This window comes from Hibiscus syriacus, unplaced genomic scaffold (assembly GCF_006381635.1).
Source record: "Hibiscus syriacus cultivar Baekdansim isolate YM2019G1 unplaced genomic scaffold, ASM638163v2 tig00110384_pilon, whole genome shotgun sequence".
NCBI classification, from domain to species: domain Eukaryota; kingdom Viridiplantae; phylum Streptophyta; class Magnoliopsida; order Malvales; family Malvaceae; genus Hibiscus; species Hibiscus syriacus.
In genome coordinates, this window is record NW_024062715.1 from 6,314,362 (window position 1) to 6,331,299 (window position 16,938).

The window sequence follows — 16,938 nt, forward strand, 5'->3', positions numbered from 1 at the left end:
TGTAATAGAAATGACCCAAGAATATCACCAAGCTCAGGAATGATTGGATATCCTCGAGCTCTGAAATGAATGGAATAAAACTGAACACCAAAATTACCAAAATAACCTTATGGCCTAAACTAAGTAAATGTCTTGGATTAATTAAGGAATCCAAATAAGCATAGGTATTGGACTACCTTTAAAAGTAATGTAATATAATTTAAGTGAGTAGATCAACCCTAAAGCTATATCAATACCTGAATAGCATAGATATTACTGGAATGCGTGTTCGTCTTCTCAAGTTTGGCTCGATGATAAATTTTGTAAGTATTCAGGTTAGCTCAACTCTAGATCGCATTCAGTACTAAGAATTGGACGTTTGTTCGACAAATCAACCACGAAGACCAAATTGAATGGAACAGAAGTACAATATATATATGAAATTCAGTAACGTTTGAATTACTCTGGAAAATCCCGAAGTAACTGGAATAGACTTGAATGCTAAATGAACTAAGTAACCTCAAAGACTAAGGATTAAGTAAGTGATTTGGATGAGTTCGAAAACGTTAATGAACATACATTATGTAATGTTCTTATGGGTCTTGAACTACAATCAAGCACGTCAGCATTTCATGATATAGTGGAAGTGTGAACATGAAATAAAGACATTGGAAGATTTATTCAGCGATGATTTCGAAGATTATATATGGACTAGAATTTGTGGTATTAAAGTGATAATGAATTGAATAGTCAATAAACATTAATTCTGGGAGATATTCATCTGAAGTTGTTTGATAATGAAATCAATCGACATAGACTGTAAATGTCCTGAATCTTCATTTCTTCCTTAATAGCCCAAGTCATATTCTGAATAACTGATGATTTCGTTAGTTATTGAACTCTTCCTATAGTGATTCTAAATTTCGATATCTTATTGGTATACTGAAGATTCATGTTTCTCTACATGCTAAGATTATCCAGTACTTCTGAATAATTTCTGTAAACTCTGGTATGTTCCCTAATCACCTGGATATTTTACCTTATTTCCGATTTGATTTCTATTATAATACCTGACCTGGATTCTGATCGGATACTTGACATGGTTTCTGATCGAATACTTGACCTGGATTTTGATCTGATACTTGACCTGGATTGTGTTTTGATTTTTGATATATTCGTTTACGGACGGAACATGTTTTATTTGGGGGGTAATATTGGAGGAAGTATACCTGGAGGCTCCTCGGCTGTGTGCTCAGGGCCTTACTTACCGACTCCTCGGCTGTGTGCTTAGGGCCTTACTTACCGACTCCTCGGCTGTGTGCTCAGGGCCTTACTAGACTTGACGGTGGGTGTATGGTTCTGGGGAACCTACACATTTTGGACTTGACGGATGGGGGTATATATATATATATATATATATGTTTTAAAAAGATCTGAAAAGTTACATGATTTTTGGGAACACAATAGAAAACCTATTATGATCTTATGAACCTAAACATCCCAAATATTTTCCATCAGAACTAAATACTATCTGTTAATACCTGAAATATCAAATGGGACCTCAGCTCAGCCAAAGCAATCTGTAGATATTTGAACCAATAAGGAAATATATGTTTATCTGTATCTGTACGTTCTTCAGCATCATCTGGTAGTTCTGTATTACTGAGATTTCCAAAGCTCACTCTATTACTCATCTTTTCAGGTTAAAAGAATTGTACCAGTATATATATCGACATCAGTAAGGGAGTTCTTCCGGCATTGCTTGTAGAGTATGATACATGTAATTAAGGGGCATGTAATTGTATTTGGATTTATATACGTATCTGAAAAACTGTTTTATTTTATAAATAGTGACAAATGATTTTATAAGTTTACATGTTTTAATAAAAAATTTAAATTTTCCGTTATTTTTACAGTGGGTCGCTCCGGTGGCCCTAATGTGACTTCCCGGATCGGATCGGGTTACTCTTATCGGTCTGAGGGGGTTACAGAAAGGGATAATATTTTCAAAACTTTTGGTTAAACATTTTTTGAAACTCTTTTAATTGATATTTTCATAAAGTTGAAAATAAAAGAGAAAGAACATTTTTTTCAAACAAGACAATCTCTCTAGAGTGGATCTTGGTAAATGACATGTGGCTCTCAGACACTAATCTCATGCTTAGAATCAACATTGAAGCAAGAAATGAGGAACAATGAGAGCACCTTTGAAGATTCAACATCAAATGTTGGGGCATTTTTAGAAATTCAACATTGAATATTGGGGCATCTTCGGGGATTCAAAATCATGATGCAAAAGATCAGATCTTCTGAAGGTATTTCCTTCACATGCATACATTTTAGAGCATCATATTTATCATTTTTTTCACATACATAATGTTTGCAGCTTTAGAGTCAAGTTTCAACTTCAAGGCGAAAGATACCTGATTCAAAAGAGTTTGTAAAAAATCGATGGTGGTTACTTAACTCAGCAGCGAGGAGCTACACCTCAATTAATTTGACATATTGAAAGATCGACAGATCTTAGAATCAACTTTAGACGAGTTCGAGAGCTAATTCAGAACAGATTCAGTTCACATTTTCAAGCTAGATTTCAACTCCACGACGGAGGATATCCGGCTGAAAAAATTTGGCTTTCCCGTGAAGGGGGGTCATCCAAAGAATTATGATCGGTTTAGACCCGCGAATGGGGGCCATCATTCATTTAGAGGAAATTTACAGCACAGCTTAAGTCGAGACAAGCTGACTTTCAACAAAAAACTTTTCAGTTTTATTCAAAGTCAATTTCAACTTCACAGCGAAGGATATTGGACTCAAGACAACACAAGCTCAACTTCACAGTGAAGGGGCGACTGACTGTCAACAAACAACTTTTCAGTTTCATTCAGAGTCAATTTCAACTTCACAGCGAAGGATATTGAACTCGAAGCGACACAATTTGCTCGAGAATAGATTTCAACTTCACGACAAAGGATATCTAACTCGAAGCCAAACTTCACAATGAAGGGGTCATCCACAGTTTCAACTTCACGTCGAAGGGAATCGTGTCCACCCGCAACATACAATACTTGGATTTTAACTTCACGACGAAAAATATTCAAGTCAAGGCTCAACTTCATGACGAAGGGGCCATCCACGATTTCAACTCCACTATGAAGGATATCGTACCTACACATCCACAATTTCAACTCCACGACGGAGGATATCGTGCTATTTGACGCTCAATTTCGTGACGAAGGGGCTTCCCAGTTTCAGAGCCAATTTCAGCTTCAAGGCGGAGGATATTGGATTCAAAACAATACAAATTACTTGGATTTCAACTTCAAGACGAAGGATATCCAATTTCAGGCTCAACTTCACAACGAAGGGGCCACCCACGGTTTCAACTTCACGATTAAGGGAATCGTGCACACAAGCAACATTTATCTCTAGATTGGATTTCAACTTCACCATATCCAACTCAAAGAAGGAGTGTCTGTCAACAAACTTTCCAGTTTCAGAGTCAATTTCAACTTCACAACGAAAGATATTAGCCTCGGAATAGCGTAACTTAAATTGGATTTCAACTTCACTACGAAGGACATCCAATACTCAGGCTCAACTTCACGACGAAGGGGTCCTATACGATTCCAACTTCACAAACAGATTGACCCAACTTCACGACGAATGAGTCATCTGTAACAGATCAACACCAAAGTCTTCAGGTCAAGTTTCACCTTCACGACGAAGTATCTTGAGCCAGAAGATGATTCAGGGGCCACTCGCAAAGAGCTTTGAGTTCGATTTCAAATTCACGACGAATGATATCGTGCTCAGAAGCTTCCAGTTCAACTTGACCTCACGACGGAGGATTCATCCGCAACTTAATTCCACAGGGAGTTAATGAAACATTAGAGTCAATTTTCAACTCCACCGAATGAAAACGTGTCTGTTAATCTTTGCCCTATCCCCGTTACACAACTATGGGTAAAGAGGGGCATCTGTCAACATATCTTTTCGTCCGGGTACAACGCTCTCAACAACCTCGATTTAGTGGGATTCATAAAACAAACATAACGTTAGAGTTTTACTAGGATTCAAACTCCTAAAAATAAGATAGAGTTTTACTAGGATTCAAACTCCTAAAAATAGGATAGAGTTCTACTATGATTCAAACTCTTAAAAATAGGATCCACAAGCATTATAAATAGCCATTGTAACTCACTATTGTAACACACGATTTACATACAAAAATACAAAGGAAAGCACAAAAAAATACAAAGGCAAAGCTATTGTAAACGATTCGAAAAAAAAAATAAAAGGTAACATCTTTTTTTCCTTGATTCGTTCATTTCTCGCATGTGCATGTTTTTTCCTTTTGATTCGGTCCCTTACATTTATGTTTTAATTATTATTATTTTATTTATTTAACTTTATTTATACGTACATTTTCCTTATTACTCATTTTATTTAATTGCTTTGTTATTTTTCTTTTCTTTTTTTTTCATGTAATATTTTTTACATTTTATGCACTTTCTTTTTTACTTTAGTATATATTTTTATTTTTTTAGATTACATACATATATATATGTTATTTTTTATTATCTGTTTTATTAATATATATATATATATATTTACTATTTTTTATATTTTTATTTATTATATATATATATGTTATTTTTACTTTTTTATTATTATTATTTGTTTTATTTATATATTCTTTTTCTTTATACTTTTTATATATATTTTTTCTTTATTTTACTTACTATTTTATCTTTGCTTTCTTTATCTTATCTTTTATTTAATTTGTTTTTTCTTCATTTTAATTTAATTAATTTATTTATTTCTTACTTTTTTATCTAACATGTTTTTTGACCTTCTAAAGGGCACACCTTTAAAATATCTAAGGTAAGTAATTGGGATCGTATTTTTACTTTTTAATTTTAAATTACAATTTTCTTAATTTAAGACAACTGGAAATTGTGTAGTACCGAAAGAACAGTTCAAGGGTGCTAACCCTTCCTTGACTGTAACCGACTCCCGAATCCGACACATCTTTGGAAAGACGCAAATCAGGTAAGAAATAAGATATCTGATCAACCCATTTGTTTAAAAAAAAAATGATCGATGGCGACTCCAATTCGTTTAATCCAAGTCGAAGCCCAATTTCAGGCCCAACCGAAAGACGGTTCTAACAGCTTGGCGACTCCACTAGGGACAGGTAAGTGAATCAAACTAAGGTAATTTCTAGTTGTCTATTTAACGAAAATGGTAAGTTTAAATTTTAAGGTATCATTTCGATCCTTATTGCTTACTTTTGATTATATTTTCGAGTAAATAGTTGTACTAACCGTTTTCTAATGATTTCAGCCTTCAAAGCTTGTTTCTCACTTAAGGCTCTAAACCCGAGCTCCAAACGCTATTTAAGTAGCCTTCAGTATTCATATAGCTTATGTCTTCGTGTGAATTTATTCACCGTGCGGACATAAGGGAATGTTTCCTCTTAATTTTAACTTAGTCCACACAAGCTTGTAATGGGCTTAGGACTAAGGGTCTGGCAAGCCCAAGGGGGCACCAGTAAGGAGAACTCAGGTACCTTTTTAGAACCTAAACCGGGAGATTACAAGGAATTAGAGCCCACCCCAAAACCTCATTCCAAACCCTAGGCTGCTTTGATTTTATTTCATGCTTTACTTTTTTGTTCAAAACATGCGAACTAGACAAATATGTAGTTAGGATTTGTTTGAAATTAGCATGCGTGATAGAGATCATGTCCGGGTAGGAATAATAAGCATGTGGGGTAGATATCATGTGGGGTAGGATTTTTCATTTTTTGTTTTGATTTACCTCACTAACTCTTTTTATTTTTGTTCTCTTTTATTTTAATTTTCATCATTTGCATCATTAAAAAAAAGAGGTGTTGATCCAAAAAAAACGTGTTCGTTAAACGTAAATAATTCACATTAATGGACAAAGGGGTTGTATTACAAGAGGTGAAAAAAATGCAGGAGTCCGGCTATGGTCAGAAAAGACTCAGAAAGAAAAGAAGGACAATCTGCAAGGTAACTATATGTCATATTCGATCAAGAAGACGTGGTGCCCACAATCAAGTACATCACAAGTCAACTTTTTAAAAATAGGTTGACAAATGTGGCAGGGGCAAGATGAGAAAAATGTTACTGACCTCGAGAGTCCCCTCAAAGACAACAAGAACAAGATGACAAAACGATAACTGAATTGGAAGCCATCGTCGACAAATTCAAGAAACAATCGAATGAATTTTAGATAATCCCTTTGATGGATGATTTCAATGGCGTTTATGTTATAGAACAGGTTCAGCAATGAAAGCTAGAGACGCAGTCATTCGATACTTCTGGGAATATGTACAAAAAGCAGCTCGTCACTTGCACGGTTTGGCCAGAGAAGTCGGAGCGGTTTGGCAGGGTATTCGACCGGTGACAGATGAAGGGATAAGACTAGTCAACTTGTTTCTGGTTTAAAAGATTTAGTCCAGATGTACCTTTAAATATGTTTATTGTCTCTTAAAAGATAAAACACTTTTGACCCAATAAGGATTATTTATAATAACAGACATGTTTTCGGATCAATGCCTTAAACATTTCATGTATTTTTGCATTTTGCATCTACATTTCATTTTTAAGTATTCTCATAAACATGAAATTTCTTCATGGAGGATTCGATGGAGTGTTCTTAACCACGTGACACCACATGAAAGCAAGATTTTAACAATTAAAAGAAAAATTGAAATCAGTACAATGGGAGCCTGATCAGCTGATTATAGGACTAAGCCTACCAGGATGATTTGAGAAAAGAGTCCACATATCCTAAGGGCTATAATGTTGAAGTTGTTTGTAGTTACCGCATAGGAAGCTTCAGACATTCATCTAAGAATTGTGAGCGCAAGATCAAAAACCCTGATGGATTCAGTGGCATGGACAGTCGAAGAAGGGGGCATGACATTTAACATTTGCATTGAGAGCATTGTTTTGTTTGAACACGCTTTTGATCTTTCATGTTTGTTTAATCTTTTAAACAATTGAATTTATGCTACCTTCTAAGGTGGAATAATTGAACAAATTTTAATATTTAGTTATTCAATATCAAATGAATTAAAGATTCTTTTAATTTTTCAAGAATTATAGATTTTTGACATATGGCAAGATTAGACCTTTCTTATCCTATCTCAAATCCCAAAATAAAATACCTTGATTCTTTACCCAAAATAACTCATGGTCATTACCAAAAGACCATATTTTGACATTATCACCCTTTGAAACTTTTAAACCTTTCTTTGAGTAAATAAATTCACACCATTTTCTTTTTAGACTCAAAATTGACCTTTTTATACCATTAAAACCCAAGGCATTGAGTTGTTCTTTTGAACATGAGCATTCTTCTAAAACACAACTTGGGGCATCTCGTAGGGAGCCTGAACATTGAGACATATCAAGAGCAAGAAGCAGAGAGAAGAATTTATTCGAAATAATTATATCATGCCTTAATTACATTGTTTTCATGTAAATGAAATTAATCCTAAAAATCTATCCCCCTGGGGATACCTCTTCTGTGAAAACTTCCATGTATGAAATAATGAACGACTTTATTTCTTTATCCCATCACAACAGGAGAAAATATATATCCATTGTGTCCCCTTTTGAGCCTATAGTATTTTTCTTCTGATTTTACCCTAACCAAGGATCACCTTCCACACTGGGGGCAAGGTGGAAGAAATCTGCCCACATGAGTGAAGACATCAATCTAAAGGAGATACCAAATGCCAAGTGCGAAGATTCAATCAGAACAAAAAGAAAAAAGAGAAAAAATAAAGAAAAAGCAAAGAGAAAATAAAAAAGAGAAATAAAAACAAAGGAAAAAGTGAAGAAAAAGAAGACAAGATGCATATGCAAAGATTCACTCGATTCAAATGACGCGTCGAGATTCAAATTATGAGATTGATCAAGCACAATCATTCCAGAATCACTTCACTCGAAGATTATGGAATATCTAAAGAAAATCAAGAGAAACACATACGAGCATATTCAAATTGGGCAAGATAGGATTGAAGGGATCAGAATGAATTGATCCTTGGTTCGATACCCTGAAACACTTGTTTGGGCCTATTTATCCTTTTCTTTTATAACCATGAACCATAACCTACATTACGTGCCTTAAAAGTCCCTTCTAATCATACATGAAGTTCTGAATAGAAGAGACTATCTTAAGATTTCATCCCGCCCATCAGGATTAATCTTTATTTGCAAAAAACAGTGTAAATGCATGGTAGAGAAAAATAACAAAGGGGGGGTTCAATACGTAAATTCTGAATGACATCTTGAAACCAAAGGAGGATTCGAGTTGAAAACCTGAAAAGGCAGCTCGAATATAAAAATTGTGCGGCTAAGGCGATCATACAAATTCCTTGATAAGGCATCGCCCAATCTGAGTGTGACCATGAAAGCTGGGAGTCGGAGAACACTTCCAGTAAAGGAGCATGCAAGCTACCCCATGAAACCATTGAGAATCAAATAAACAAAAATGCCAAACCGTTGACCAAACACAATAACCTGAGACTTTGTTTCATTGTTTAACCATTTCCTTGTTTAACCATTTCCCAAAGATAGCTTTGATCTTGGCACTTGTCAAATAACTATAATTTATTGAAGGATGAACAAAGTAATTAATTCTTTGATATCCAATGAACTCTAGTTTTATGATTTGTCTCAATTGTAAAACCGTGAAAGGGGCAATATTTTCAAAATTTTTGGTTAAACATTTTTCAAAACTCTTTTAATTGATATTTTCAGAACGTTGAAAATAAAAGAGAAAGAACATTTTTTCAAACAAGACAATCTCTCTAGAGTGGATCTTGGTAAATGACATGTGGCTATCAGACACTAATCTCATGCTTAGAATCAACGTTGAAGCAAGAAATGAGGAACAATGGGAGCACCTTTGAAGATTCAACATCAAATGTTAGGGCATTATTAGAAATTCAACATCGAATATTGGGGCATCTTCGGGGATTCAAAATCCTGATGCAAAAGTTCAGATCTTCTGAAGGTCTTTCCTTCACATGCATACATTTTAGAGCATCATATTTATCATTTTTTCACATACATAATGTTTGCAGCTTTAGAGTCAAGTTTCAACTTCAAGGCGAAAGATACCTGATTCAAAAGAGTTTGTAAAAAATCGATGGTGGTTACTTAACTCAGCAGCGAGGAGCTACACCTCAACTAATTTGACATATTGAAAGATCGATAGATCTTAGAATCAACTTCAGACAAGTTCGAGAGCTAATTTAGTTCATGTTTTCAAGCTAGATTTCAACTCCACGACGGAGGATATCCGGCTGACAAAATTTGGCTTTCCCGTGAAGGGGGGTCATCCAAAGAATTATGATTGGTTTAGACCCGCGAATGGGGGTCATCATTCATTTAGAGGAAATTTACAGAACAACTTAAGTCGAGACAAGCTAACTGTCAACAAACAACTTTTCAGTTTCATTCAGAGTCAATTTCAACTTCACAGCGAAGGATATTGGACTCGAGACAACACAAGCTCAACTTCACAGCGAAGGGGCGACTGACTGTCAACAAACAACTTTTCAGTTTCATTCAGAGTCAATTTCAACTTCACAGCGAAGGATATTGAACTCGAAGCGACACAATTTTCTCGAGAATTGATTTCAACTTCACGACGAAGGATATCTAACTCGAAGCCAAACTTCACAACAAAGGGCTCATCCATGGTTTCAACTTCACGGCGAAGGGAATCGTGTCCACCCGCAACATACAATACTTGGATTTCAACTTCACGACTAAGGATATTCAAGTCAAGGCTCAACTTCATGACGAAGGGGCCATCCACGATTTCAACTCCATGATGAAGGATATCGTACCTACACATCCACGATTTCAACTCCACGACAGAGGATATCGTGTCATTTGAGGCTCAACATCACGATGAATGGGCTTCCCAGTTTCAGAGCCAATTTCAACTTCACGACGGAGGATATTGGACTCAAAACAATACAACTTACTTGGATTTCAACTTCACAACGAAGGATATCCAATTTCAGGCTCAACTTCCCAACGAAAGGGCCTCCCGCGGTTTCAACTTCACGACGAAGGGAATCGTGCACACAAGCAGCATCAATCTTTCAACTTCACCATATCCAACTCAAAGAATGAGTGTGTGTCAACAAACTTTCCAGTTTCAGAGTCAATTTCAACTTCACAACGAAGGTTATTGGCCTCGGAATAGCGCAACTTACATTGGATTTCAACTTCACTACGAAGGACATCCTATACTCAGGCTCAACTTCACGACGAAGAGGTCCTATACGATTCTAACTTCACAAACAAATTGACCCAACTTCACGACGAATGAGTCATATGTAACACATCAATACCAAAGTCTTCAGGTCAAGTTTCACCTTCACGACGAAGTATCTTGAGCCAGAAGACGATTCAGAGGCCACTCGCAAAGAGCTTTGAGTCCGATTTCAACTTCACGACGAATGATATCGTGCTCAGAAGCTTCCAGTTCAACTCGACCTCACGACAGAGGAGTCATCCACAACTCAATTCCACAGGGAGTTAATGAAACATTAGAGTCAATTTTCAACTCCACCGAATGAAAAACTTGTCTTTTAATCTTTGCCATATCCTTGTTATACGACTATGGGTAAAGATGGGCAGCTATCAACACATCTTTTCGTCCGGGTACAACACTCTCAACAATCTCGATTTAGTGGGATTCATAAAACAAACATAACGTTAGAGTTTTACTAGGATTCAAACTCCTAAAAATAAGATAGAGTTTTACTAGGATTCAAACTCCTAAAAATAGGATAGAGTTCTACTATGATTCAAGCTCCTAAAAATAGGATCCATAAGCATTATAAATAGCCATTGTAACTCACTATTGTAACACACGATTTACATACAAAATATAGAGGAAAGCACGAAAAAAATACAAAGGTAAAACTATTGTAAACGATTCAAAAAAGAAATAAAAGATAACATATTTTTTACCTTGATTCGTTCATTTCTCGCAAGTACATGTTTTTTTCCTTTTGATTCGTTCATTTCTCGCATTTGCTTTGTCTATTTCTTTATCTGAATTTCCAATGGTGATCTACACCATTATGATATATAATAGCCATTATGTAAGTAGATAATTAAATTTGTTAAATTAAATTAAGATTAACACAAAATTAATAGAATATATAAAATAACAATGATAAAATGTATAATTTCATCAGTTTTTAAATTATTAAATATTAACGACATATTATTTAGGGTAAAGTATACAAATGGTCCCCCAACTATATGATATTGTTTTGTCGAGTCCTCTGACTATTAAAAGTTACAAAATGGCCCCCGACTATATAATATTATTTTGTTGAGTTTCTCGACTATTAAAAGTTACAAAATGGTCACCAACTATTTATTATGTTTGAAATCATCATTTTCCATTAAAAACAATTAATGGTATTATGAGCTAGATGTTAATCCAGTGTCTAAGATATGATAGTCGTTTGAGATTCTGGGATCATGGTGTCAGATTGCCGCTATATTTTAATGGAAAATTACGAATTTGGAACATAATGAATAGTCAAGTGAGCTTTTAATAGTCGAGGGACTCAACAAAGCAACATCCTATAGTTAAAGGATCATTTTGTAACTTTTGATAGTTGATGGACTCAACAAAGTAATACCGTATAGTCATGGGATAATTTGTATACTTTACCCTATTATTTAATTATTATCATTTAAATAATTAAGTGATATAATAAATTAATAAATGGATAATCCATTTGTAAACTTCCTATAATGAGGTGGTTATCGATGCAGTTTACCCTAAGTCTTATAATAGTGTCTGATTTAAGAATTGATTTGTTGATTAATATCGAAATGTATCAAAGTGTCACGCCCCCAGAACTTCGACGCCTCTCACCGTCGGAATATCAGAGTCAAGGTCTGACGGGTCGTGCGGCCTTAGACGCTTTAGACGCTCCTCGGTCTTCTTGGCGACTAAGTAAGCCTTACCCAAGCTAAGTGAGTGTGCAAACTCACAAAGGTTGGAACCAAGCCCTCAAGGCTTCGGATTGCGGAAGCTTTAAAACACCAACGTGGCTACTCGGAGCCACAAGGTCGGACTATCGTGTGGAAGTGCTAACACGAAGGTGGCTACTCCTGGCCACCAAGCTAGGCAACAAGAACAAAGAACTAAGAACTCATAAAGAATAGAGCAAATGCCTCAGAGCTTTATTACTCTCTCACAAAGAGAAGAATGGAATTGGGTGATTACAAATGAGGAGGAGAGCTCTCTATTTATAGTTGAGCTCCCTCTCAATCAATGGCCTAGATCATTTTACATCAACGGCTATGATTTGCCCAATTAATGACAAATCCCCTAAATCAAGGAATTACAACCAAATCCTTCCTAATTACATCCATTAGTAGGATTCTTTCCTTGGATAGGTGTTCACACTGGATATGGTAAGATTTTCCCACAATATCTTCCTGATTTTGTTACCTCTTGCCATATTTACCGAGCTTCTGTGATCATCTTCAGATATGATGCCACTTTCCTTTTCTGCACGGCCAATGTGAACGGACTCCATAGCATTCTCCAAGTGATGGGCCAAGTCTGGTGGCTTTGGCAAGCCCGATAACTATCTTGAGATTCCCTTTCGGACTCTTGCACTAATGTTTTAGCAAGCCCGATCCTCTATCTTGAACCTCTCCGTCGGACACTTTCCTAGCCCGTGACACTCTCCCCCACTGAACTTAGCGACGCCCTCGTCACTGCACTCAACGATCCTGGGCAACACCACTCTGGATACTTTTCCTTGCCTTGGCTTGTTGCGGTCCTCCCATACGAACTGCTTGCCTTGGCTTCTGCCGCATGTAACTTCACGATCCCTCGCGCCATACTTCACATCAACTTGGTTGCCTTTCGACGCCTTCGCTTGCTCATGTCCCCCCATAAGGACTCAGCCTCCCATAATGGCTGTGCTTGCTTCGGCTCTTGCCGTCAAGTGATGAAATGGGGCTAACACGCCCACAAGTGCATCTCTTCCGTAGGAACTCCTTCCTACAAGTCTTGATTTGCCTCGACTTGGACCTCCTTGTCCTTTGCGGCAAAGTCTTGGATCCCATCCAAACTTTGTTCCATCCGCGTTAAGAGTTAGGTCTTGCCCGACCTAAACTCACTTAAAGTTGCAAATCAAGCTCACAAGAACACAAGAATAGTGTTGAGATGTACCTTCCCCTCTGATTTAGTTGGCATTTGCTCAAATTTTTGCGTCAGCCCTTCTTGCTCAATGAAGTCTGACACTCCCCCGCATTGAACCCTTGTCATTGGAGTTCTTTGCGCCATCCTGCATCGGCACTTTCTCGCGGCAAAGTCCGATGCCCTTCCTCGCATCCTCCCTTCTAACACGAAGGGTGGAGCTCGCTTCCCACCTTTGAAATGGGTGGTGTCTCCACGGTTGCCTTGTCCCTCAACGTCTTGGCCTCCTTCGACTCTTGTCTACGAGTCTTTGAAGGATTGTTCCTCTCTTGAACATCCTCGGCAAGCCCTTGCTTCGACTCCTTGGACATGGACAACTTGGTCTGCCCTTGGCCTCTACTTGATTTGGCAGAAATGAACCGTATTGAGCCAAGTCGCAACGCCCCCTCGATCCTTGGTTCATCCTCTTCTTTGGACAACTCGATCCTGGGCTCATCCGTTACCTTGGATGACTCGGCTCCCCTCGGGTAATCTCGCAATACTGTTGGCACCTCAAGTTTGCGCCCCTTCGCTTGCTCGACTCTTACCCTCGGCTTAGCATCTGTGTCACTTGAACTAGTGCACACATCATCACCAGATCCACCGTCTGGTTTATCATTGAGTGGACTTTCCCTACCACTCGAGGAACAACATTCCTCATCCTTCGACTTGCCTTCATTGCGGGATCGCTTGCTGCTACCTTCGGCTCTCGGCTTTGGTTTGGAAGTCTTGTTCTTCTTGACTCCAAACTCTTTGATGGACTCCGCGGTTGTCAAGGCTTCAGATAGCTCATTGACTTCCCTTCGCTCCAACGCCCTCTTTGCCCACGGCTTCAATCCGAACATGAAGGTGAAGAATCCTTCTTCTTCAGTCAAACTTGGGACTTTGAGCATGAGTCTTCTGAATCGGCTCACATACTCCTTCAGTGTCCCCTTATGCCTGAGGCGCCTCAACTTGGACCACGCCTCCATCTTGGCATACTGTGAGCGAACCTGCTCACTTTGCACCCTCGGCTTGACGGCTTTATCACTTGCTATCGCACCGGGTCCTTTCCTGTGCTCGACTGCTTTGACACCCGCAGTCTCGTCACGTCTCGATCCTGGCTTGACTACTTGAGAACTTGTAGTCTCACCATGCTTGCCCCTTGATTCGGCTACTTTGGAACATGTAGCCTCGTCAAGTCTTGCCCCTGACTTGATTGCTCGATCATTCGCAATCGCATCTGGCTTCTTTCTTGGCTTGACTGCCTCATCTTCGACAGCCTTGCCTCGTCTTGATCCTTGCTTGGCCGCATTGATCCCATCAATCGGACCAAGTCTTTCCCTTGACTTGGCAGCTTGAACTCTTCTGCCTCCGCCAATGCTTGCTACTCCTCCTTCTCCCATCCTCTCCATGATGGTTGTAAGGTGACGCTTCTCGGGACATCCTCTAATCAAGTGAGGACCATCACAGAAGTAGCACTTCAGCTTTTCCTTGCTCGCCTTCTTCTTTTCCCCGGACTTGGCCTTACCATTCTTACCCGATGGCTTTCCTTGGCCGCGAACAGTCGATGGCTCAACTTGGCCACTCGAAGAGCTTTCTATACCATCTCCTCGCTGCACCATTTCCCGGTCTCCCCCATTGTTGCCACTATCCCTGGGCATGGGCCTGGACGACACATTGCTACTTGGCTTGACATCAGCAAGCTCAGTTAGCGTTCCGGCTACAGCTATGGCTCCCGAAAGTCTCTGGGCATCACCTTGCTCTTCCCCGAGCATCGCCCCTGGTCTAAGTCCTTCCAAGAAGGTCTTGAGCGCACCCCATTCACTCATTGCTCCCTTGCATATGAGTAGCTCCCTCTTGAGCTCCTCCACCTCGCTTCTCAAAGCCGCTACCTCGGCTTCTTGGGCATTTCTCCCTCGAACCATCTCCAACTCATCGAGAACTCGTTGCGTCTCGACCTTGAATCTGCCCTCCATGGACTCTAATCGATCAAGGCGGGACTCCACAACACCCTGGGTCTGCTTGGCCTCATCTTCGGCTTGTTCAAGTCTACTGACCCTTTGTTCCCACGAAGTTGAGATATGCTCTAAATTAATGAGCTTCTCGGTATGGTCAGCAATAACTTCCATCCAATAAGCCCACTTCTCGTTCAGCGTTAGCTCCTCGTCTGGTTCCTCATGAAGACTTTCCCCGTCATCATGAGAGAACCTTTCGTCTCGCTCGGACATGCCTTTGGCGTCACCCTTGAGCCTCTCTACCTCGAGAACCGGCTCCCCTTGGTGTGCTATTATTGCCTCGAGCATTCTTTGCGAACTCGTCACGGTATCCTCATGCTTGGACACCGATGATGCTCTTGAGCCCCTCGGACTCTCATCTTGTTTCCCACCATGGCTCACTTGGCATTTGCGTGCGGAAACTCCTCTTCTCTTGTGCCCCATTTCAATTATCAATTTAAATTGAACGAACAGTAAGTAAACAGAACTTACCCGGTTTCGCACCTTCCACCAAACTTGGTCGAAACGATCGTTGCTTGCCCACAACGAAACGCTCTGATACCACTTGTCACGCCCCCAGAACTTCGACGCCTCTCACCGTCGGAATATCAGAGTCAAGGTCTGACGGGTCGTGCGGTCTTAGACGCTTTAGACGCTCCTCGGTCTTCCCGGCGACTAAGTAAGCCTTACCCAAGCTAAGTGAGTGTGCAAACTCACAAAGGTTGGAACCAAGCCCTCAAGGCTTCGGATTGCGGAAGCTTTAAAACACCAACGTGGCTACTCGGAGCCACAAGGTCGGACTATCGTGTGGAAGTGCTAACACGAAGGTGGCTACTCCTGGCCACCAAGCTAGGCAACAAGAACAAAGAACTAAGAACTCAGAAAGAATAGAGCAAATGCCTCAGAGCTTTATTACTCTCTCACAAAGAGAAGAATGGAATTGGGTGATTACAAATGAGGAGGAGAGCTCTCTATTTATAGTTGAGCTCCCTCTCAATCAATGGCCTAGATCATTTTACATCAACGGCTATGATTTGCCCAATTAATGACAAATCCCCTAAATCAAGGAATTACAACCAAATCCTTCCTAATTACATCCATTAGTAGGATTCTTTCCTTGGATAGGTGTTCACACTGGATATGGTAAGATTTTCCCACAATATCTTCCTGATTTTGTTACCTCTTGCCATATTTACCGAGCTTCTGTGATCATCTTCAGATATGATGCCACTTTCCTTTTCTGCACGGCCAATGTGAACGGACTCCATAGCATTCTCCAAGTGATGGGCCAAGTCTGGTGGCTTTGGCAAGCCCGATAACTATCTTGAGATTCCCTTTCGGACTCTTGCACTAATGTTTTAGCAAGCCCGATCCTCTGTCTTGAACCTCTCCGTCGGACACTTGCACCAGTGTCTCGGACCCAAGTTCCTAGCCCGTGACAAAAGACTCTGAATATATTTAGGATTACTTTCGAATATTGAAGTACAATATATCATAAAAAAATATTTTGATTATTGAAGTATTTTAGTAAAGTAAAAATGTAAAAATAATTGAATGAAAATTATAAAAATAAATCACATTAATTCAAGTTGCTTTAACAGTTTACTTGTAAAAATTAATGTTAGGATCGAAGAGGCTCAATTTGATCAACCGAAAAATGCACAAGGGGTGAATTAAAAAATTGTTTAGGGAGTAAGGA

At 39.0% G+C, this 16,938-nt stretch overlaps 1 protein-coding gene across 1 annotated transcript; it reads right to left on the reverse strand.

Annotated features, from left to right (window-relative positions):
• Positions 1 to 12,985: 12,985 nt before the first annotated feature.
• LOC120122242 lies at positions 12,986 to 15,683 on the reverse strand. The gene is made up of 6 exons (XM_039141426.1): positions 15,071 to 15,683; positions 14,774 to 14,971; positions 14,376 to 14,689; positions 14,178 to 14,255; positions 13,812 to 14,093; positions 12,986 to 13,195 (listed from the first exon to the last, which is right to left on the reverse strand). Exons 1-6 carry the CDS (start codon positions 15,681 to 15,683, stop codon positions 12,986 to 12,988), a joined length of 1,695 nt encoding a protein of 564 aa, XP_038997357.1.
• Between the last annotated feature and the right edge of the window lie 1,255 nt (positions 15,684 to 16,938).